This window comes from Echinops telfairi, unplaced genomic scaffold, assembly GCF_000313985.2.
Source record: "Echinops telfairi isolate 266 unplaced genomic scaffold, ASM31398v2 ScPeMD7_5;HRSCAF=22, whole genome shotgun sequence".
NCBI lineage: Eukaryota > Metazoa > Chordata > Mammalia > Afrosoricida > Tenrecidae > Echinops > Echinops telfairi.
This window is the reverse complement of record NW_022103901.1, coordinates 36,205,931-36,227,408: the sequence shown is the minus strand read 5'-3', so window position 1 is coordinate 36,227,408 and position 21,478 is coordinate 36,205,931. Positions and strand designations below refer to the sequence as shown.

Here is a 21,478-nt window from a genome sequence, read left to right as displayed (position 1 = left end):
GCACGTGGCATCACCACAGCTGGACCCGTTGTGCTCTACACCCAGCAACATCGACTTGTCGTCAATATCACTCGCTGTCTGTTTCCTCTGAACATAGACAAGCACCTTGTATTCAACAGACGCCAGTGCTGCTGGTGATGTTGATACAACTCCGGAAGCCTGAAGTGCCCTGAAGTTTCTCACAATCATTTCTTCCTCCCCGAAAATGGAGCCTCCTGTGACTGTGAGCCACCTTTCCCCCCACAATGAGGGATGAGGTGCGTCTGGGGTTCATCACTTGGGAGGGTCCGATACAAGGGCTCTTTTCTCTGGGAAATGAGGGTCTTGGCTCCCTCGGGTCAATGCTGTGATCTCCCTTCATACCTATTTCTGGTCCTTTCCCCCAGCACCTGAGGGCTCTGTTTACCTGTACTCAAAGTGTGCTCAAGACTTTCTACAAGGACCTGTTGGCTATTTTTCCTGCCCAGTTAAGTGGGGTTTGCGGGAGACACCTCGTTTCTCTCTCCCTATCTCCACCTAATAGATTGGCCTTGCAAACAAGCCACCAGATACAAACCCCCCACACCGAACCCACTGCTGCCACGGACTCACAGTGGCCCTGTAGGACATGGTCAAACTGCCCCATGGGGGTTCGAACCAAGGCTGCTGATTCTTAGAGAAACAGAACACCACACCCTTCTCTCTCGGAGCCAATGGTGGACTCGAACTTCTGCCCTTTTGGTGAGCACTCACAGAGTCACCAGGGGCCCTTGGCACAGAATTTCAGGTGTGTTTGTGACGGCTTTCACACAAGTCTGTTGCTCTGTGATGAAAGGCAGTCAGGGGACTAGGTAGAGCTTCCTTCCAGCCCCCACCCCCACCCCTCCCCCAAGCTCCCTTCCCATCCACAGGACCCTGTCCAGAGAGGAGTAGAAAGTGCATGGCCAGGTACCCAGGAAGAGGGGGTTCAGACATGGCTGGCGATGAGCAGAGGGATTTGGATGCTATGGCAACACGGGGATCAGTGACATGCTGGTGGGGACCAGGTTCTACTCAGGAAGAGTCATGGAGGGAGGGGGTGGGGTGGAGGCAGAGAGGGAATCACATGGCAGGGAAGGTGACTGGACCAGGACTCATGTCACAAAACAGAGAGCTGGGCCGATGGCTTACTTGCAGAAGTGTATACAAGTGAACTGGGGCCGCTGTACACGGAGGATCCCTCCTGATTGGCCTGGCACAACAGCACCGTGCCTACAAGAGAGAGGGAGAGAGAGAGAGAGAAGGAGAGAGAGACAGAGAGTCGGGTTGGGGAGCAGCCACGCTGCACCAGAGTACCTGAACGCATCACCCAGAAAGGCTGAGTAACGCACGCAGAGCCACACGCCAGAGCTAGGGGAGGGACTTGGCCTAAGAAGCCCACCCTATAGCCCACCACGCGCCTGGCATGGCTCACTACATGCCCCTCTCAACCTCACCGCCTGTCTCAGACCTGTTCTGCAAATTCCAAACAGAACACTCAACCTGGCTCAACCACTGTGTGATTTTGTTGGGTTGCTCACTGCTCTCTGGGTCCCACGGGAACTCCATTGTGAGAAGAGTTACACTTATACCTACCTCCACGGGGGGGGGGGTATGCCCACCCCAGCGATTGGCGTGCCCTGGCCTCTCAATAAGTGGTAAGCGTATACAGATAGATCAATGTCACCCATCTCATTGCCACCAAGGGCTATTGCAGCTCGTCTAGTCACTACACCACGGGGCAAAGGACCTAGTCCCCCGTGAGTTTTTGAGACTGCAGGTCTCGAAGGGACTAGAAAGCCTCATCTTTCCCCCAGGGAGCAGCTCGGGGTTTTGAACGGCTGGCCTGGAGGTTAGCAGTCTAACAAGTGACCCACTCCACCACCAGGGCTCTTCAGAGGCAAGCTCTCTCTCCTCCATCTTTCGCCTTCCAGACCCAGTCCCTTGCAGGAAGGACGGAAACAAAGCAGGCCTGGAGGAAAGGCTGCTTTACCGTTGTCTAAGCTGTGTCCACCTGGACTCAGTGGGAGAGCGTGCTGGCTTCTAGCCTCTCTGCTCTTCCTGAAAGCTGCTGGGCTTGCAGTTGGGGTAGCCTGTGCCTTCCCAGCTGACGGGCTGCACTCAGAGTTCCTTCTCTGGGTCTGATGTAAAGCCTAAGACACCAGGCAAGATGGACTTTTACAGCGAGGAGGAGCAGGCTGCTGGGCTCCTGAGGTGGCGCTTCAATCGATGGGAGACTGGGAAGCACCACTCAGTCCCCTGACGGGGAGCCACAGCAGACATCCGTGGGGCCCCCATTCTTCACCCATGGAGCTGCCAAGCTCGCCCTCAAAGACCCTGGGAGGCACGAGAGGGACTTGGGAGAAGTGCTCGGTCCACGACCGTAGGTAGGAACAACTACCTGGGGTTTCTGTTGCCGTCCCTGGCAGGGAGTGCCAAACGCCTCCAATGGTGGTTGGATTTCCTTGACACCATCGAAACGGAAGAAACATCTCTCCTTAAAGGACAGCTACCCCAGAAGCCCACCCCCAGGGACACTCATACCCACTAGTCTTGGAGAGTCCTCCCCCACCACCCACTCAACCCAAGTAGTTCAGAAACTTCCAGAGTATGTGGTGCTGGGCCGAATAAAGGGTGGGGGTGCTGTATGAGGAGACCCAAACCCCAAATCCAAATTCACTGTCACAGAATTGATTCCAACTGACAGCGAGACAGTAATCCTACAGGACAGGGTAGAGCTTCCCAGGGTCTTTCTAATGTTCTAAGGCAGTGGCTCCCAACCTTCCTAATGCCGGGACCCTTTCATACAGTTCCTCATGTTAGGGCGACCCCCAACCATCAAATTACTTTTGCTGCTACTTCATAACTGTCATTTTCCTACTGTTATGAATCAGGCGACTGTGTGAAAGGGTCGTTCGACCCCCAAAGGGGTCGCAACCCAGAGGTTGAGAACCGCCGCTCTAAACCCTTCTGAGATCAGAGAGCTTTAGCTTCTTGTCCAGGAGCAGCCGGTGGGTTTGAACCATTGAGCTCATGGTTAGCAGCCCAAAGCTTTCTCCACAGCACCTCCAGGGCTCCTTAGGATATAGAGACCTGCCCGACCAGATCCTTTGGGGGAGAGGGGAAGGGTGGTAACCCAACCAGTGGCTTCTGAAATGATTTCTCAACGGGCTTTTTGTCGTAGGCTGTCAGTGGGTACAATCTATTAGGTCCCAGGGTAAATCCCAACTCACTGCCATCAAGTCAGTGATGACTCACAGTGACCCTATAGGAGAGGGTAGAATTATCCCTGTGGATTGCCGAGACTGGAAACCTCATCTCTCTCCTGGGAAGGGGTGGTGCTTTTGAACTGCTGATCTTGTCTATCACCAGGGCTCCCAGCAGATGAAACCACCTGAAAGTAACTAATTTCCATGTCAAATGTGGTAGAAAGTTGGAACTGTCCTCTGGCTCCATGTAGTGGAATGACTTCTTCCCCCTATTTACCCAGTTTACAAAGACTCCCCCTCTCTTTCTGGTCCCTTTCACCCCACCACCCCAAAAGAGGAATGAACAGAAGACTCATAGTAAGTCTATAGGACACCTCGAACTGCTCCTGTAGCTTTCCCAATCTCCCTGGTAGCACACAGCCTCGTCTTTCTCCAGCAGAGCAGGGGGTGGGTTTGAACAGTTATCTTTAGGTTAACAGTGAACTGTTTAACCACTGCACCACCAAGTCCCAGGAGGGAGTGACTCCCTCTTTCAGCTCCCACCACAGTTTTAGTGTCCCTTGTAGAATCTTTGTTTTTCTGGGGAGCAATTTTTTATTTACAGATTGGTCTTCTTCACTACAGAGAATTCCCCTAGGGCATAGCCCAATCTTACTCATCCTTTTATTTTTTTATTCCCAGCATCTAGCAAAATGCCTGGCCCTTGTGGGGACGAATGAATATGATCGCATTATACAGAATGCCTCTAAAATAATTCTCCCTATTTTCTTGGTTAAAAATCCTGCTTTCCAACCCACCCTTCTTGGCCGTGTGTTCTCCTGCAACCTTTGGGGACTCACATGCCTAGATGTTCAGGAGTCTGGGGTGGCGGTAGGGGTGCTTAAAGCACTCTGTTGCTAAGCGAAAGTCCTGTGGCTTGAATCCACCAGCTACTCTGACCAAGAAAGGGGTGGCAGTCAGCTCCTATAAGTATCTGTTGTTTGTTAGGTGCCATCAAGTCAGCTCCGATCCATAGTGGCCCTATGCACAATGGAGGGAAACACTGCCCGGTTCTGTGCCATCTGCACAGTTGTTCCTATGCCTGAGCCCATTGATACAGCCCATTGATGCCATCTCGTCCAGGGCCTTCCTCTTTTTACCAAACACGATGTCTTTCTCTAGGGACTGGTCTCTCCTGGCAACATGTCCAAAGTCTGTAAGAAGTCTTGCCATCCTTGCCTCTAAAGAGCACTCTGGCCTTATTTCTTCCAAGGCAGGATCAGTCAGCACCACAATTCAAATACATGCTTCTACGGTTTTTCTTATTCAATGTCCAACTTCCACATGTATATGAGGCAATGTAGAATATCATGGCTTGGATCAGACTCTTCAGTACTCTAAAGTGGTCTCATGCAGCAGATATACCCAATGCAACACTTGTTTTTGATCTCTTGACTACTGCTACTACAAGCATTGATTGTGGATCCAAGTAAGAAAACCCTTGGCAACTTCAATCATTGCTCTGTTTGTCATGAGGTTCCCAAATGGCCCAGTGGTGAGCATTCTGCTCTTCTTTACGTTGAGTTTTAATCCACACTGAAGGCTGCACTCTTTGATCTTCATTAGAAAGCACTTCAAGTCCTCCTCACTTTCAGCATGCAAGGTTGTGTCATCTGCATATCCCAGGTTGTTAACAAGCCTTCCTCCAATCCTGATGCCACACTCTTCTTCACATAAGCCAGTTTCTCTGGAGAGTCTCAGAAATTATATAAATATTTAGAGCCCTGCAAACCCACAGGGGCAGTTCGACTCTCCCCTACAGGTTCCCTATGATCCTCTCAATGTAACAGCTTTGTTGTTGGTTTGGTGGCAAACAGTTGGGTGCTAAACAAAAGGTTAGAAGTTTAAACCCACCCAGGTGCCTTGTGAGAAAGACTGGACACTGTCTGGCAAACGGATGGGACAGACTCATGTCATTCATCCCCAGACCGGAGGGGCATGGAAATAAAGACTAGAGTGTTCTTCTTGAGACGGAGGGAGCCCTGGCGGCACGGTGGGTGCCATATTGGGCTGCTAGCAGAGACATCTGCAGGAGAAAGATGAGGCGATGTACTCCGTCCGGTAATGAGGTCCAGTCTCAGGTACGCACAGGGGATAGGTAGTGGTGATGGCTAGCCGTCCACGTTGAGACCCAATCGTGGAGAAAACTCTAGATGTGGCAAATTTTAACTGTTATATACAAGGAGCCCAGCATGGGGCTGCTAATGGAAAAGTCGGCAGTTTAAACCCATCAGCTGCTCCATGGGTGAAAGCTGAGGCCACGCGCTTCTGTCATGCCCTACAGCATCAGGAAGCCTATGGGGCAGTTGGGCTCTGTCCTATGGCGTGGCAGGGAGTCAGACTCCATGGGATGGCAGGAGGTTTGCTTTGGTATGTTAATTATCTCTTTAAAACCAAGCCAATTCCATGTAGCTCAGCCCTATCCTGACACCTTGGCTGCCCGGGGAAAGAAATAACTGGGTGGCCTCTGGTTTTCTTAAGAAGTCCAGCAGATCAAAGGCACCTAAACCTGCAGCTCCTTGGGAGAAAGATGGGGCTTTCTACTTCTGTAAACCTCAGGTAGTTACAGTCTCAGGAACACACAGACAGTTCTATCCTGTCCTATAGGGTGGCTATGAGTCGGAATCAACTCGAAAGCAGGGAGCTTGGTCTTTTTTGGAAGCTTGCACTCTCTCACCAAGCTTCGCCCACTGACGAGATCAAGGCTTTGTTCTCAGAGAACCCCTGGCGGTACAACAGTGAAGCCCTTGGCTACAAACTGAAAGATTGGTGGTTTGAACCCACCCAAGAGCACCAAGGGAGAAAGGCCTGGTGACATGTTTCTGCCAAGGTGGCAGCCATGGAAGCCCCCTGGGCCACTCTATACGGGACTGCCCCACAGGACTGCCAATCACAGCTGAGTGCAGCATCTACTCAATGCCCTCTCCAATGGCTAAATGATCAGTAACCCACCGTCTTGTCTCTATTCCAACAGAGAATTCCAAAGCCAGCACATTTAACAGGCTAACCAAGGATGCCTCGGGGCAGAGTGTATTTTTAGATAAGAAAATACCACTGACTGATTGGAATAAAATTTAGAGGAAGGAGATAAAGAGAGGAGACATTTGTGAACTCTGAGAAGTCCACTTGTACTGGCAAACCCTACAAATAAAAGACACACACACACATACACACTCAGTGCCAGACTCTACAGGACAGACTAGAATGGCTCCATTGGATTTCCAAGTCTGTGGTGGCCTAGTGGTTAGGTATTGCGCAGCTAAGCACAAGGTCGGCAGTTTAAAACCACCAATGGGAGGAAGACGAAGCTCTCACATAAAGAGCCACATAAAGAGAGACGAAGCTCTCACATAAAGAGAGTCTCAGAAACCCACCGTTCTACCCTACCCGGCTGCTAGCTGAAAGGCGGGTGGTTCAAAAGCCCTGGGTGTCCCACGGAAGAAAGAGCTGGCAGTCTGCTTCCACAAAGATGGCAGCCTTGGACACCGGGAGTGGAGGGCTGGTGTCTCCTGCCTGCTCCCTGGGAATGGGAACAGAACCTACCGCCAGGGGTAAACCTCACAGGATAGACAGCAGGCTTTTGATTTTTGAAGAATCCGGGGCTTGAATGACACGAGGCTGAGCCACCGTGCTGCCTGGCAGGGCCACTGTGCTCTGGATGAAAAGCCATTGCTGCTGCTGCTGCTGCGAGCGGTGGCCAGTCAGTTCTGACCCTCAGCAACGTCATGCACGGCAGAAGGCAACGGCGCCTGGTCCGTACCAGCATGGCGGGGCTTGTGTCACTCTGCCGCCCTTCTGTTTTCCCTGACCCTCTGCTTGACCAACGGTGATTTTTCCAGGGACTGACTGACTGCCCGATATCACGTCCAGTTGATAGGCCATGCATTCAGGCCCTCCTCCCTTCTAAGGCACGCTCTGGCTGTCTGGCTTTGCTCTGCGTTCTGGTCATCCATGTTCTTGTGGTTGTTAGGTGCTACTGACTCAGGTCACGACATACAACCTAACGAAACACTGCCTGGTCCTGTGCCATCCTCACAAGGACGCCTCTGTTGGAGCCCATGTTTGCAGCCACGGTGTCAATCCGTCCTGACCATGGCCTTCCTCTTCTCCCTGCCCTTCCACTTTCCCAAGCAGGATGTCCTTCTCCGGGGACTGGTCTCTCCTGATAAACGATCTCGCCATCCTTGCTGCTGAGGAGCATCCTTGCCGTCCTTCTTCCAGGACAGGTTTGTTTGTTCTTCTGTTGTGCACGTGCGGTGTTCAGCTTTCTTTGCCGCTGCCGCCAAAGTTCGAATGCATTGGTTTGTCTTAGTCTTCTTTATTCCGTGGCCCAGGCATGGGAAGCAACTGAAAGACCATGGCTTGGGTCAGGCACTCCTTGGTTCTCAAAGGAGCATCCCTGTTTTCAATGCCTTAAAGAGATTGTGCGTCTGTGATCTATTGACTGCTGTCTCCCTGCGCCTTGCTTGTGGCTCCAAGCAAGACAAAATCCCCGATAACGTCAATTCCACTTATCATGACATTTACAGCCTCGTCTAGTTGTAAGGATGCGTGTTTTCTTTACATGAAGTGGTAACCCACCTTGATGGCCACAATCCTTGATCTTCGTCAGCAAGGGCTTCAAGTCCTCGTCACTTTCAGCAGGCAAGGTGGTGTCATCTGCATAGTGCAGGTTGTTAAAAAGTCTTCTTCTAATCTCGATGCCCGTTCTTCTACACATAGTCCAGCTTTCCCTATTATCTGCTCAGCATACACACTGAATAGGTATGGTGAGAGGATATCATCCTGACACACGCCTTTCCAGATTTCAACCAATGCAGGAATCTCCTTGTTCTCCTCACACAACCCACTCTTGATGCAGGTGCAGGCTCTGCATGAGCACAATGAAATGTTCTGGAATTTTCCTTCTTCTCAAGGTGATAGTTTGTTCCACAGTGGAATGCCTTCGCGTAGTCAGTATAATACAAGTAAACATCTTTCTGGTGTTCTCTGCTTTCAGCCAAGATCTGTCTGACATCAGCAATGACATCCCTTTTCCACATCCTCTTGTGAATCCCGCTGAATTTCTGGAAGCTCCTTGCAATGTACTGCTGCGACCACTGTTGTAGTCCACATGTATTCAGGATTCTTCCCCAACGCCATCGTGTAAAGGCTCTCCTTCATGGGTCATCTGGTTCTGCTGTCTACTTCTCATGTCCAGTTATGTTTCTCAAACCCACTGCCATCCAGACGATTCTGACTCATGGCGCCCCTTATGGGGCAGAGCAGAACTGCTCCCTGGGTTTTCAAATCTGCACATCTTCCTCCCATGAAGTGGCCTGCAGGCTTGAACCTCCAAGCGCACAGTTAGTAGACCAACTGCACTTTGCCAGCAAACCTCCACCCACACATATGTCATTTTTCAAAAATCTCTAGCCTGCCCGGGAAGACCTTCAGTTTGCATTCCCTGCTCCAGTGGAAGACAGTAATTAAAATACGGGCTTGAGCGGAAATCCCTACCAAGAACCCAGAAGGTCTACCTCAGCCTCCTGTTCCCCTTCCAGGGAACAGGAGCCTCTCACAAGCGTGCAGTTAGTTGCCCGCGGCTCCAGTCCATTCTTGGTGATTGTGTGCATGCAGAGGAGAGGTGTGCTGATAAGCTTCTCTAATTTGCATCTTTTCGGCAGTCTCTCTCCAAGCACCTCTCGGTGGGATCAAGCCACTAACCTTTCAGCTAGTACTCAAGTGCTTGTTCCCAAGCCCGAGCCCCGTGTTGCAGCCATGGTGCCAATGGATGGTCTTCTTCTTTTCTCGCTGTCCTGTACTTTACCAAGCATGATGTCCTTCTCCAAGGACCGATCCCTCCTGACAACATGTCCAAAGTTAGTGAGATGAAATCTTGCCATCCTTGCCTCCAAGGAGCATTAGGGCTGTACTTCTTCCAAGATGGATTTGTTGGTTCTTTTGACCATCCATGGTGCTTTGAGTATTCGTTGCCTAGCACCATAATGCAAATGTATCGATTTTTCTTCAGTCTTTCTCATTCAATGCTAGTGTATACGAACATAGCCTGGCTGTGGCAAAGCTCTCTGTTAGGAGGGACTGGATATGAAGCTAGGGATTCACCTTCAGACTTATTTTCTACCACTGACCGGATTTAAAATCTTGACACTCGCCCCCCTGCCCACACCCCCTCCGCCGCCCCAATCTTTGGACACAAAAGAAAAAAAGCTTGACTTACATTTCTCTCACTTCCTGCCCAGAGTCAATTCCGACTCACAGAAACCCTATAGGACTGCCTAGAACTGCCCTGTGCATTTCTTATGGGAGTAGAACGCCTCATCTTTCTCCTGTGCAGTGGCTGTTGGTTTTTGAAATGATGACCTTGTGGTTAGCAGCCTAAAAAGTAATCCATTATACCACCAGGGTTCCCTTACATTTCTCTAAGAGTGATTAAGTGCATTTACTTAAGCACACCTTCCCCTACCCCCACTACATATAGAAGCTTCACACATAGAAGCTGAAAGCAAATACAGCTTCTTGCAGCTGGTGGACTTGATTTTCAAAATGGACAGAGAGCCCAGGTGAAAGAGGCTCCCATGCTCCATCCATCTACAGCACACACATGAAAACGAAACCATAGATTCACATTTGGCCCCCAGAGAAATAATCAGTGATACTAAGGGCGTCCATGTCTTCAATATTATCCTGGGCTTAATACAATGATAAGTATATACTGATTAACCTTTGCATCAGAGTTAAATGTATAACCCATTAACTAATTTAATTTCTCTCTCTCAAAAAAACAACAACAAAAAACAGCCATTGGCATTATTCTTTGAATAATCCTTGTTTAGTTTCCATAATGGTATACAGTTTAATGAAAAACTCATTAGAATGTAGCATACGGTATAATTAATTCTGGCTGATTCTTTTGGTGTAAATAGCTCCTGCAGATGCTGAATTCCATTTTCCACTGGCTTTATTAATTTTTCATCAACCAATATTCCAGCCGTAATGGGCTGTAACAGCTCCATGGAAGTTGTAGGGATGCTTTGACCGTCAGCCAGGCAGTTCATCTAAGCAGGATCCTGCCATTTGCGTGTTGCTCTGCCCGCGTTGGGTTTTTAAAAGACAACGGGGCAGCCTTGTTTTGCGTGAGGGAAATGCGCATCCACGTATAATTAACAAAGAGGGTGCTAAACAATATTGGGCCCGTTTGTCTCCATTTGTACAATGGTTTAATTGGCTGAGCTGAGAACAGCGAACTGTACACTTTGAAGAGGCCCTGGCGGAGCTTACCTGTTGGACCGCCTACCACAAAACTGGCGGTTCTCATCCACCAGCGCTGCTGGGAGAAGGATGAGGCTTTCTGCCCCTGTAAAGACTAACAGCCCAGGAAGCCCACAGGGACAGCTCTACTCTGCCCAGTGAGGTCACTCTGAGCTGGATTGACTTCAAGCGAAGAAGACACTCTGAAAAGAGGTCCCCGAGTAGACCCGAAAACCCGCCGAAGGAAATGGCTTGCTTTGCAGCACAAATTACAGCAGAAAGGAAGCCAACGCCACCGTTACCTGAACCCCAGCTGGGGATTTCCTGCCCCGCGCCCAGATAAGCCGTGGGCGAAGCCAGGAGACACGTTCTGCGGGAGCCTTGGGGTTGGGGGCCGCTAGAGCTATTCTGGGCCAGCAGAGTGCCCAGTCTTGGGGACTTAGTTAATGGACTTGATGGCAGTACTTGGTTTTCTTGAAGGCAGGGGTCCACAAGAAACAAGTGGCAGTACAAATCCAAACTGCTGTCACTGAGGTTGGGTTTTGGGGGGGTCCTTGTTGGGCGCCATCAAGTTGGTTCTGACCCATTGTGACCCGATGGATAGCAGAATGAAGAACTGCCAGGTCCTGCGCCACCCTTACAATGGTCCCTGGGCTGCAGCCCTTTTGGTTTAGTAGCACTAAGAACCGTGGTGGCATAGGGGTTACGCTATGGGCTTCGGCCTGCAAGGTTTGAAGTTCGAAACCACCAGCCGCCCCAGGGGAGAAAGACAGGGCTTCCTACTCCTGTGAACAGCTATAGTCTCAGACACTCACAAGGGAAGATCTACCCTGTCCTATAGGGTCACTCTGGGTCAACATCGACTGGATGGCAGTGAGCTTGGTTTTGTTTGGAGAAATAAGAATGGCTTTTCTATGTGTATGAGGTTGAAAACAGAGGAGGCTATTTCAGGACCCATCTGAAAAACGAAGGAACTTTAGATATCAGTGTGCTGGAATACGGTTTTCATGGGAGCACAGCTATGCTCTTGCATTGTCCCCCTGTTGATGGCAGCCAGACGATCACAGCTGGGAATACACAGGCGTGTCCAGTAAAGGAGCGCTGGTGGCAACAGTGGTTAAAGCCCCCGGCTGCCAAGGGGAAGTTCAGCAGTTTAACTTCACCAGCTGCCTCCAGGAAGGAGCACACTGCAGACTGCTTCTTCCTCAGTGCTTACAGCCTGGGAAATCCCAGGGAACCGATCTACCAGCGAGAGTCAAGTTGATTGGGGGTGGGGGTGGGGTGGGGGTGGGGGCTAGGATATGGCCTCAAGCAGGGACCAGTAATTGGCTAGATTCATAGGAAACTCCGAAGGCGGAGAGTTTAGGATCCTGGGACGAGTAAGGATCACTGGCTGAAGGTCAACAGATGTACAAGATAGCCCCCCAAGTGGAACATTGCTTCCATAAACCCCTTGCTTGGGCACTTCAATCTGGACCCTCTCGTTCCTGCTCACTGGAGGATACTGTTTGAATGGGGCCAGATGTGGAAATTACACCAGCCTGGCCCAACCAAAGGTCATCCTGCAGCTGATGAGCTCTGGGAGGCAGCGAGACAGGCCGGCTTGCAGTCTGAGCCTGGCACTCAGGACTGTAAGGCTAGCACTAGACTACCTGCTGCTTCTGGAGCAGCGGTGTGCCCACCTGAGGGTATCCCAGGGAGATGCCTGGTGTCATTCCGACTCACAGCGCCCCCAGGTGACAGAGCCGATGTACCCCTTGGAGTTTTCTGCAGGAGAAAAAGGAGGCTCTCTACTCCCATCCAGAGTGACAGTTTCAGAAACCCACTGGGCAGTTCTGCCCTGCCCTGTAGGGTGGCCATGAGTCAGAATTGCCTGGCCCTGGGGTGAGTTTGGCGTTTTGGTTTAGAATGTTTGCAGTGCAGCCGTGATGCTGCAAAGGTTACAGTCCTTGTCCAGGGAAGAAAGGAAGGACGACTCTAATCTAATCTGCAGCTGCCCTGCAGGAGAACGATGTGCCCTCTGCTCTCCTGAGCACCATGCGATCTGCGAACCTGGGTGCCACTCTGTCCCGTAGGGTCACTGTGAGTCGGGATCCACTTAGAGGCACAGCCATGGTTTTTATTTTTATGCTGAAAACCTTTACCGGTGAAGGTTACCCATGGGACCACGGGCAGGTTCCAACAGCTGACTTTTCAGTTAGTAGTGGAGCACCTAATTGCTGTGCCACCAGGACCCCTTACATGCTGGCAGCTGGTGGCCACACTGAAATCACACTGCTAAGATAGACGTCCCCAGCACACCAGGTTTTGTCTCTGGTGTTTTCCCAAATCATCGCAGGCTCAGTTGGAAGGATTGCCATCAGTAAAGTAAAATCAGACCGTACTGGGCACTGTCCTTTGGACAATCTGATTCATGTGTCCCCCTAGATGCTATTTCATCTGAATTGCTGTCAGGTGTTATCTAGTCAGTTCCAATTCCCAGTGACCCCCACTTCCCTATGCACTACAGAACAAACCACTGCCCCGCCCTGCACCGTCCTCACAATCACTGCTATGTTTGACCCCAGCTGGCGGCCACCAGGTCATTATCTCCTTGAAGGTCTTCCTCATGTTCACTGCCCTTCTACTTCACCAAGCATGATGTCCTTCTGCAGGGACTGGTCTCTCCTGACAACGTGCCGAAAATATGTGAGACCAAGTCTCTCTGTCCTCGCTTCTAAGGAGCATCGTGGCTGTACTTCTTCCAAGGTGGGTGTGTTTGTTCCTCTGGCCTTCCATGGTCCTACCAATGTCCTTCATCAGCACCATCACTCAAAGGCACCTGTTCTCCCTCAGTCTTCCTCGTTCCTGGTCCAGCTTTCTCACATGCGTAGCAGGGGATGGACAAGCACAATGGCTTGGGTCAGGGACCTAGGAATCCTCAAGGTGACTTCTTCGCTCTTTCCTCTTCAACACTTTAAAGGGGTCTTGGGCAGCACATTTGTCCAAGGTAATGCACCTGGTTAATTTCCTGATGGCTGCTTCCAGGAGCGTTGACAGCGGGCCGTCCAGGAAAGGAAATCCCGGACAACCCTAAGCTATTCTCTGTTGACGGCGGCGATGCAGCCTACTGGCGGGAAGGAAGTGACTAGGCGGTCAGGCACAGTGTGGCCGGTCTGTGCTCGGTGACGTGGACGAGGGGGAGCCACAGAAAGAGAAGCCCTGCCCTTGATTCAGTGCTAAGCGGCATCACAGGTCCCAGGGGCCAAAAAATCAGAAAGCAAACACCTGTGTGGGGCTAAGCTGAGGTCAAGCACAGCTGCCCCGTTTGGTGACAAGCCATGTGGTCAGGGAGTTGACTTCAGTGACCGGGGCCATCTCTGAAGCGCTTGTTTCATTTTCCAGAATAGACAGGCTCTTGGACGTTCATTATCCTGTTTGATTCCCCAGGTGAGCCCCTTCCCAAACCCAACCACCGGCTCCATCCGGCTTTTCAAGCAGGTATTCCGTTTTCCTCCTTACTCCCGTTCTTTCCAACCCACACCCACAATCTTCCAGGCTGGAATCTTTGCTTTTAAGGAAGAGCAAGCCTTGAGGAGTTCCTTCCCATCCTGCAATGCCAGGCACAACAGCAACAAGAACAAAAGGAGCCACGAGAAGAATGGCATGTCCTGAGGGACAAGATTCTAAGGGTGATGGACTTTGCCGGGTGACTTTTGACTATCACCGTCTGTTTCTGGTCATCAGGGCACGACCACGCCTGCCACGTGCACGGCATTAGCAGGTCCCGATCGACTGTGGCTCCTGGGTAATTCCACTCCATTCTCCCATGTGCGGCTCGCATCTCATGAATCTTGTTTTTCAGCTCGCATCTCATAAATCTTGTTTTTCAGCTCCGATGATGGGATATTGAATCACAGGCAGGAGCTGGTGGATGTGATGGGCAGTGTGGAGGGATCTTGGGGTGTCCGTCTTCCTCAGCAGTTGAGAATCAGGTAGATCTGCCACGTGTCAGCAGCAAGTTGACACCTTAGCAGGGTCTTGTTTTGCTTGACACGTATTTAGGAAAGTGAAACGAAACCTGAACCGCAGACACTGAGTCAATGCAGGCTCACAGGGACCCTATAGGACAGGGTAGCACAGCCCCTGCCAGTTTCTGAGACTGTAACTCTTAATGGGAGTAGAAAGCCTCCTCTTTCTCCCTAGGAGCTGATGGCAGTTGTGAACTGCTGACCCTGCATTTAGCAGCCCAATGAGTTACCACTATGCCACCGGGGCTTACAGTTAAAGATGCCTTCAATCAACCATCCAGTTGCCTAGATATCATCATCCATTTTTCCCTCCTCCTCTTCTTCCCATTTCTCCCCTCCTCCTTCTCCCCCCACCCTCCTCTTCCTCCTTCTTTTATTAGAAGGCAATGGAATGCCTCCCAGTGATCAGGAGACTGGAAGAGTCTACTCTGCAGCCTCATCAACAGGGAACAGTGGACACCTCACCCTGGCCACTCTAAGGAGCTGGGCTGCTCAGAGCACTGGTTTGAAGGCATTCTACTTCTCATTAGTGCCCTCAGCTGTATTCACAGCAGAGACATAGACACTGGCCCGCAGCTTTGGGAACAAGACCCAGAAACCCACCTGAACTTTATAAAAAAAATCAGCTTATCAATCATTTAAGGAGCCCAGGTGGTGTAGGGGGTCAAGGTGAGGCTGCTAGCTGCCAAGTTGGCAGTTCAAACTCCTCAGCCACTCAGCGGGAGAAAGATGAGGCTGTGTATCTCTGTAACACTTCACCATCTCAGGAGCCCTGGGGAGCTGTTCTACTCTGTCCTATAGGATTGCTATGAGTCATAATCAACATGATGGCAGTGGGTTAAAAATAAACAAACAAACAAACAAATAAATAATCAACCCTTTATCTTGTGTGTATTCCCCGAAAGAATTGGAAGAGGATTCAATTTGGGATGAATGAGCAATGCTTGACAAGTTTCTGGAGAAGTTTCACACACGGCCATGGGATATACTGAGTGCCCTCTGGGGCAGTGGGTTACTCTTTGGGCTTCTAACTCCAAGGTCAGCAGTTCGAACCCACCAGCGGAAGAAAGCTTTCTGCTCCTGTAAAGACTGGCAGCATCAGAGACCCAAAGGGACAGATCTATAGGGAGCTATAGGGTTGCTCTGAGTCTGAGTCTCCCTGAGAGCAGAGGGTTACTTTTCCTAGTGGGTATGGGATACGCTGAGTTACGCACATCCATTTCTGGAAGCGTCTTTGGGTTACCCACGTAGAAGAAGCATTCTTCAGGAGAAGAATCACAGTCCAAGGTGGTGAACCACCGAAGAGCATGTCTAAAGTGTGCACGGAATCCAGATGTTCTGGAGCCATCGAGGCTGAATGAATGCTAATGTCTTTAAACGTTAACACCATGAACCAAAGCTTTCTGCCAACATCCATCTTCAACCCAACTGTTTAGCCTATTTATTGCAGTGGGCCCCCCCACTCCCTGCACGTGCTCTCAGGAAGACCCATCTGTACAGTGTGCAGCTGACAAGTGCACCTCCGGAGGTTTGATGGAAGCGACTCCGGTTCCTGTTGGTAGACTTGTTCGTGGAAAGACCAAGAGACTGGTCTCAGAAGGTGTGGGTGCTGAGACCACATCACTGAACTTCGCATGGAGAACTTGTGGGTAAGCTGTCTCCTCCGCGGGGTGCATGCTCAAAGCCAAGTTCACCAAACACAAAGACAATGAAGAGTTCTGCAGGGTAGGACTGGACTGGGCAAGAGTCCCAAATAATCACCGGGCATGAAAAATGGGGTGCTAACGGCTTGCTAAATGCTTCCCTTGTGGTGCGCCAGTGAGGGGGAGTGGATGTCATAATTTATCAAAGCAAATGACTATCGTTCAGGCAGTAATTAAAAGTCCTCATTAAGAGCTGCAACACTCTCCCCACCCCCATCCAAGCATGAGGAATAAAAAATGCTCTCGGGACGTCAAGAGGTTATACCCGAAAATCAATAACCTGCCATTTTATAATTAAAAGAGAAAATAAATGTGATGGGGAAAGTCCACTAAATTAGGAAAATTACCTTCAGGAGAGATTGGAAATATTGATTTTAATTTACCAAATATGTGAACTTTTCATGCCCTATTTGGGGCCAGAATGGGAGGCCAGGTTGTGAATTCTGCATAAGCTTCGGTAAATCGATAATTCTGCGATGGGAATATTATGATATTTGTCATTAATGCCAGGCCTCCTTATCTAAAAGTGACTGATAAGTCTAGCTTTCTATCTCTGGCTGAGACGGAGCTGGCTGGTCACATATTCAAAGCGGATCCGTGCGACACATTTTCCTGGTGATTTGGAGACTGCTCCATTCTGCATGGTAAATCCTGACTTTGTTTTTTGTTTTGCAATATGCTAACTCCTGGGTGTTTGAAGGTTGTTGCTAGGTGCCCTCAAGTTGACTTTCGGCTCCTAGCAACCCGGTGTGCAGCAGAATAACAGGCTGCCCGGCCCTGCACCCTCGGTACCACTGTTAGGTCTGAGCCCACTGTTGCTGCCACGGGCCCATCCATCTCTTGGAAGGCCTTCCTCACTACACAGGGACAGAGGCGCCGAGCAGCTCTCCTTTGCAAAGACTCAGAGGCAGGGGACGGAAACCTCATCTTGAAACTAGCCGCATCCTTCTTTACTGTGAGTCTTCTAGTAGGGCCCCGAGATTGAGGGGCACTGGATTCAAAGGAGCGTGTCCCACATTTGTGCGCGCTGTGAACGCTGTCTACCAACATATGTGCATACGTGCAGTCTGAAAGGAAAAAGATATGAAGGGATCCAGCCCATGGGCAGCAAGAAAATATTCAGATTTCTCCAGGAGCAATTCGTTGACCTTGCCCCACTTTCTTCGACCTCATGTGACTGGAGCAGCTTCTAGGAACTAGGAGTTGGCTCAGCCTCTCTTTTCCCCTAGGCCCAGCCATACCCAGTTTGCAGGTCTTCCTGAGAGAGCAGTGGGTGTTGGTAGAATAATACAGAATTATTTCATCTTGCTCCTCTTCTTCAATTTGGCCATGTGGGGCCAAACTGTAGTTCAGAGCAATGACATGCTCAGCCACCACAGAAAGATCATCCGTAAGTTGAGGGTCTGTAAGTTCTGGGGCCACTGCAGGATGGCTTAAAATCCCAGTCTGCTTCTTTAAAACCCAACCCAAACTCATTGCCATCAAGTGGATTCCAATTAGTAGCCACCCTCCAGGGCTGAGGAGGGCTACCCTTAGGCTTTCCAATCTACCATCCTGATGGGAGCAGGCGGCCACATCTTTCTCTTGTGGAGAATCTGCTGGGTCTGAAACATTGGCTTTGGGGTTTGCGTTGGGGTGCTTTAACCTCTGAGCTTCCAGGGTGCCAGCTTACCCAATGCCACTGAGTCAATGCTGACTAAAAGCTACCCTTGTGGACAGAGTGGAAATGCTCTTAAAAAAAAAAAAATAACCGTTGTGTTGGCACTTCAGCCACAGGCCACACGATTCAATCAAAGCAAGAGTTCAGATCTGCTCCTCCTGGTTCCCGTGATGGTGAATCTTCACGGGGGCAGACAGCCTCCCCCGCTGCCACCCACGGAGAGGCGTGATGGGTTTGAATCTCGAGCCGTGCTGTTAGCTGTGCCCCACTTAACCCATGGCGCCACCAAGGCTCCTTTTTATCTGCCATGAGATCTCAGGCCAGTGATGCAACTTTCCGGGTTCCCTTTTCCTCGTCTGGAAAACTGCCGGAAGAATTCCATGCCTTCCTCTCTGTAAAACACCGAGCGCAGCCCCTGGTCCAGGGGACACAACAGGAACAACGGACCAACTCACTGCTGCGGAGCTGATACTGTCAGGTGGTAGCCCTGAAGGGCAGGGCAGACCTCTTCCTTATGGAGTGATGGCCTCCCCTCTCTCCTCCAGGCAGCTCAGGAGCCCGTGCCTAACCCACTGCACTGCCCGGGCTCGTTTGGTTTAGAAACAGTTCTCAGTGAGTACTAACTCTTACCATGACTACTGTCTCCCTGGGATACCATGTTGCAACTTTGGAGGCTGGCTTAATGGCGTATGGGATGCTCTGAAAGTGCGGACAAGTTAGTCTGAATAGCCCCCTGCCCCAATGGGCACAAACATCCGAGCAAGAGACACAAATGAAGGAAATACTGGGTGTTTTCCTGGTTCAATGAAACAAGAGTCACCCACAACTTCATCCCAGGAAACAGAAATATGCGTTCTCTCTCTCTCTCTATCACAGTTTGCACATCTATGTTCTCCATCCTCTGAGCAGGGCTTCTTGGTCTTTGATGACACTCCCCTAATTTTTTTTTGGGGGGGGGCATGCATTGGGTACAGGGGTAGGAATCTGTTATTTCCAATCCCCAACTTCCCATTTCACAGGAGACCCTGGATGTGGGAACAAGGAAGCTACTACCTGTGCATTTGTTAACCTAATTTCTTTGCAACTTTGGGCAAGGATGTACCTGAACAACACTTACTGAGTTCCAGATGCCTAGGGTCCAGACTGTACAGCCTCTGACACCAACATTTAACTCCCTCTCCTGCCCCCCATGACCTCCCACAAGGGTCCTGGGGCTGCTATCCTCAAGGTCAGTAGTTCAAACCCACCCATCTCTCTGCAGGAGAAAGATGCTCCCATGAAGATCGACAGTATGAAAACCTTATAAAGAGTAGAGTTGGAATTGACTTGATGGCAGTGGGTAGTGGGTGGTGGCACCGTGGTCAAGGGCTTGGCTGTTCACCAAAAGGTCTCATGAAGGTTTCAAACTAATGACGCCACTGCACAGGACTCTACCTTATAGATCACTGTGAATCTACTGACCCAACGGTGACAGCCTTTCTTGTTGTTGGTTTCCTTTAAATAGACATGCCAAGAAATAAGGGACTTCTCCTCTCGTGAATTCAGGAGCACATTTTCATCAAATGGCTTATCTAGAATTGAGGAGCACTGGCTCTTGGTTATTGCCCCCCACCCCCAACATAGCAGAGAGGTGGAATGTAAAACTTACGTATTTTCACTTATCAAACTTTCTTTTCTATTATTAACCAATTTAATTATAATATGGACAATATTATCATCCATTTCACAGATGAAGGGACACAGAGAGGTTAAGCAAGGTCCTAAAAGTCACACAGCTTAAGTAGGTGAGCCAAACTGCTAACTTAGGCTGGAATGTGCCCCGAAGTCGCTCTCTGGAGTTTGGTTCTACAGTCTCAGGATGAAGCCCCATAGCTAAGCCTCTCTTCCCCCATATATGTCAACACAGCGACTCCCAAGTTATAGGACCCTGGGTTAAGCCTAGGCTCATGATAAACACACACACCTGATGAGCAACCACACACATTACCTACCTAAAGCTTAGAACTCAGCTCTCGTTCTGGTTACACATCCAGACAACTACCCAGATTTCCTAAACTTTTAACTTTTCCAATTAAAAAAAAATACAGTATTGATCTGGCTAGAATAGCTGTTAAAGTTTCCCGGGTTTTTTTTCTTATTCACCGGGGTTGATGCTCAGGATCAGGAAAATGGCAGGAAGCCCCCTACCCCTGGGATACCAAAAGTATGCTTATTGTCAAAGGCCGGATCTTGATCAAGAGGCCCTTTATCTCTCTCTGTTTTAAAGCAAGAGCCACCTCAAAGAATGTTTTCTCTCTGATAACTAGGTGGAAGACCTGTCTAGGATTTTCAGGATTGAATGCAGTCTTTTCAGGAGCCAGGGAATGAGGACGAAAGGGCACGCTGTACTATGTAAATCAGCTTTGAGGGCCCAGCTTCTGACCTCCAGCCTGCCCTCTTCTCCTTGCCTGGCATCTGGGGCTTGGCCAGTAAACCAGGAGAAGCTCTCCAGCCAATGCCTGGCCTGCAAGCTGTGGATTCCTCTCACCCTGCAGCCCTGGGTCCATCTGCTGCTTCTGGGCTAGTCTTCCCACATTTTGATGACCACGCATTTTAACTGAGTCTATTTCCCCAAATGGGAGGCACTGGTGGGCAGGAAAGGGTGGGGGTGCAAGGAGACATACATCCTGGTAAGCAAAGTAGAGAGAGATGGAATTGCCAAGGGAACTAGATTAATGTAGAAAGAAAGACAAAGAGATTATCCCCAATCTTCTTTACAGCCTGCCCTCTTGGCAAATCCAACCTACTGCCACCTTCTGGGATCACAAAGCCAAATCTCTCATTTGCCAAAAATAAAATAAAATAAAGAACACAGAACACCCTTTCCCCCAAATGGAAATACGTGGCTCAAAGACACATGCGGGCATATTGAACTAAAATGGGGTGGGCAGCTCTACAGGTGTTCAGTATGCCAACGGGCAAAGCAGAGTACTTTCTTTTAAAGGCAAAATCAAATCAACATGAGCTATTATGAAGGGATCCATGCAGTCTTCAAATGCAACATGCATGGTTTCCCTTAGTTGTTTAAAAAAGCTCGACATCACGGCTCTTGGTTTTACCCTCAAATGAACCACTCAAAACTGTCAGGACTGGGTGTCTCTCTGTGGAGACTGTTTGATCGAACCCACGTCTGACCTGGCAGGCAAGGCACACAGAGAAAGGGCCAAGGAGACATCGTGCACAGAGAAACTCTTTACCTGCATAGAATTCGGGACTGTAGACGGCACCCACAACTGGATTCAATTTCCAGCCTTAAAAAAACAACAAGAATATACAAAGGCATTATTGTCACATTGGATTCAACAACACACAGTACTGCAAAAGAACTGCACATCACACGGTTTCACATGGTTTCTCAGTTAAAAAAAAAAAAAAGAACCCAGGACATGTAGTTTGGGCATGTGTTGTCATTATTGTTGTATTTACTGTTTAAGCTACAGATAGGAAACCTGGACTGGGCATGTGTGCCTCCCCCAGATTCCCTGAGAATGTAAGTGCATGAAAACAACGCGTCAGCTGCTGGTGACCCTGTGGAAATGATGTGTCCTTAACTCATTTCCTCCCATAGGT

At 49.9% G+C, this 21,478-nt stretch overlaps 1 protein-coding gene across 1 annotated transcript in view; it reads right to left on the bottom strand.

Moving 5' to 3' along the window:
* Positions 1 to 21,478, bottom strand: part of RBFOX1 (RNA binding fox-1 homolog 1) — a 1,294,183-nt gene that overhangs the window by 28,665 nt on the left and 1,244,040 nt on the right. Inside the window, exons 10-11 of the mRNA XM_045284033.1 lie at positions 21,106 to 21,159; positions 1,150 to 1,230 (exon numbers count right to left, since the gene is read on the bottom strand). Of these exons, the coding sequence (XP_045139968.1) occupies positions 1,150 to 1,230; positions 21,106 to 21,159 (135 nt within the window). The remainder of the gene's footprint in view (positions 1 to 1,149; positions 1,231 to 21,105; positions 21,160 to 21,478) is intronic.